We start from the raw sequence: 2500 nt of genomic DNA on the forward strand, positions 1-2500 counted from the left end.
GAGAGAGAGAGAGAGAGAGAGAGAGAGAGAGCTCTGAACGGCAGAACATAGAAATGCATAATGAGCATGATGATCAGAAACAGGCTGCTGGGGCTTTCTGCTCTCTCTCTCTCTCTCTCTCTCTCTCTCTCTCTCTCTCTCTCTCTCTCTCTCTCTCTCTCTCAGTGCGTGTGTTCTGTCTCTCTTTCTGTCCAGTAGGACAATAGGTACTGAAATATATAGAGGCGAATGAGGGGAGGGGAGGAAGAAACCGGATTTTTGTGGTGGTGGTGCTGGTTGGTGTGACCTCCTCCTCCTCCGTATCCTCCATCTCCCCCTCCTCTTCATCCCTCCCTCCCTCCCTCCCTCCCTCCCTCTCTCTTACCCCCCCCATTCTTGAGGACTTGCATGCATGTGAAACGGGAGAGATAAACAGAGCCGTGCAGCAGGAGCGCGCGCAGGAGGCAAAAAGAGAGAGGGACACGGGGGAGAGGAGAGAGAGAGAGAGAGAGAGAGAGAGAGAGAGAGAGAGAGAGAGAGATAGTGCATTAGAATTTAGGAAATAACCTCCCTCCCCTCCACCCTTCCCCACCTCTCCCACCCACCTCTTGTCTATCTCTCCATCTTCATCCCTTGCTTTTTTCTGTTTTCTCCCCCTTTTCCTTCCTTCTTTCCTTCATTCCAGTCTTTTTTTTTCTGTTCTTTTTTCTTTTTTTGAATGGACAGAAATTATCCTGGCGCAGGATTCGGTGAGCTCGGCGCCGGGACGGGATGGAGTTACGAGAGGTCGGCCAAGGCGAGGTAAGACCACCACACACACACACACACGCAGGAGAAAACCAGGCTGTTCTGTCTGTACAACGTGTGATTCAAGTTACTGGTTACAGGCTTCTGGATAGAGCTCCAGGTATTGTCATGTAGTGAAGAAGAAGGAGGAGGAAGAGGAGGAGGAAGAGGAGGAGGAGGAGGGAGCCTCTAAAAAATGCCAGGAATGCGCTTAAGAGAGAGTGAATGCACGATAAGGAAGATAGACCGAGACTGAGACAGAGGGAGAGAGAGAGAGGAGAGAGAGAGGGAAAAAAAGAGGGGGACGAGAAAGAAAGAAGGCATAGAGGGGGATGGGGACCTTCAGAGATGTTGCTTAAGCTACTGTGTTGTCAAAAATTCCCTTAAAATATCTGCTCTTTCACTGCCGGAGGAGATTGCAGGGCCTGTGTGTAACCTCTCTGTTCAGTGTGTGTGTGTGTGTGTGTGTGTGTGGGAGCTAATTGATGGTGTGTGTTGACAAAGCACCCATGTTACACAAGGTTACATTGTCCATGGATCAAATAACAATTCTGGGGGATCCAGTGCTTCCTGGGTTCTGTGTAGCTCTCACTTACCTCCACAGTGCACACAGTGTGTGTGATGTGTATATGCTGTGTATATGATATCTATAGTGTAGGTGGTGTTTAAGGTGTATATATATTGGATATAGTGTGTGGCACGTACACAGTGTGTATGATGTGTATTTAGTGTGGGTGGTGTTTAAGGTGTATATATATTCTACACAGTGTTTATATAGTGTGAGTAGTGTGTGTAGCGTGTATATAGTGTACATAGTGTGTATGGTGTGTGTGTATATAGTGTACATAGTGTGTGATATGACTATATTGTACATAGTGTGTGTGGTGTGAATATAGTGTTTCTAGTGTGTATGGTGTGTGTATATAGTGTACATAGTGTGTGTGACATGTATATAGTGTACATAGCGTGTATATAGTGTGTATATAGTGTACATAATGTGTGGTGTAACTATATTGAACATAGTGTGTGATGTGTATATAGTGTACATAGTGTGTGTGGTGTGTATATAGTGTACATAGTGTGTGTGGTGTGTACATAGTGTGTGTGGTGTGTATATAGTGTACATAGTGTGTGGTGTGTGTATATTTTATATAGTGTACATAGTGTGCGTGGTGTGTATATATTTTATATAGTGTGTGGTGTGTATATAGTGTACATAGTGTGTATGGTGTGCATATAGTGTACATAGTTTGTGGTGTGTATATATTTTATATAGTGTACATAGTGTGTGTGGTGTGTATATAGTGTACATAGTGTGGGTGGTGTGTATATAGTGTACAAAGTGTGTGTGATGTGTATATAGTGTACATAGTGTGCGTGGTGTGTATATAGTGTATATAGTGTACATAGTGTTCATGGTGTGTATATAGTGTACATAGTGCGCGTGGTGTGTATATAGTGTACATAGTGTGTGTGGTGTGTGTATATAGTGTGCGTGGTGTGTATATAGTGTACATAGTGTGTGTGGTGTGTATATAGTGTACATAGTGTGTGTGGTGTGTATATAGTGTACATAGTGTGTGTGATGTGTATATAGTGTACATAGTGTGTGTGATGTGTATATAGTGTACATAGTGTGCGTGGTTTGTATATAGTGTATATAGTGTGTGTGGTGTGTATATAGTGTACATAGTTTGCATGGTGTGTATATAGTGTACATAATGTGGGTGGTGTG

The 2500-nt window shown here is 43.7% G+C and overlaps 2 protein-coding genes across 4 annotated transcripts in view; one reads left to right on the forward strand and one right to left on the reverse strand.

Moving 5' to 3' along the window:
- LOC310740214 (chaperone Ric-8A) overlaps window positions 1–2500 on the reverse strand; it is an 83137-nt gene that overhangs the window by 31848 nt on the left and 48789 nt on the right. The gene's annotated exons all lie outside the window — the stretch shown is intronic.
- Window positions 1–2500, forward strand: part of prr12b (proline rich 12b) — a 35649-nt gene that overhangs the window by 611 nt on the left and 32538 nt on the right. The window contains exons 1-2 of one of the 2 annotated variants that reach the window (XM_083566720.1): window positions 1–275; window positions 706–780. The exon at window positions 1–275 is cut by the window's left edge and continues 39 nt beyond it. Coding sequence is in view for 1 of the 2 variants with exons in the window: in XM_083566719.1 (XP_083422845.1) it covers window positions 706–780 (75 nt within the window). In the remaining variant the exon portion in view is untranslated. The remainder of the gene's footprint in view (window positions 276–705; window positions 781–2500) is intronic. The other variant, XM_083566719.1, reaches the window with a different exon arrangement.

This window comes from Silurus aristotelis (assembly GCF_946808225.1).
Source record: "Silurus aristotelis genome assembly, chromosome: 17".
Taxonomy (NCBI): Eukaryota; Metazoa; Chordata; class Actinopteri; order Siluriformes; family Siluridae; genus Silurus; species Silurus aristotelis.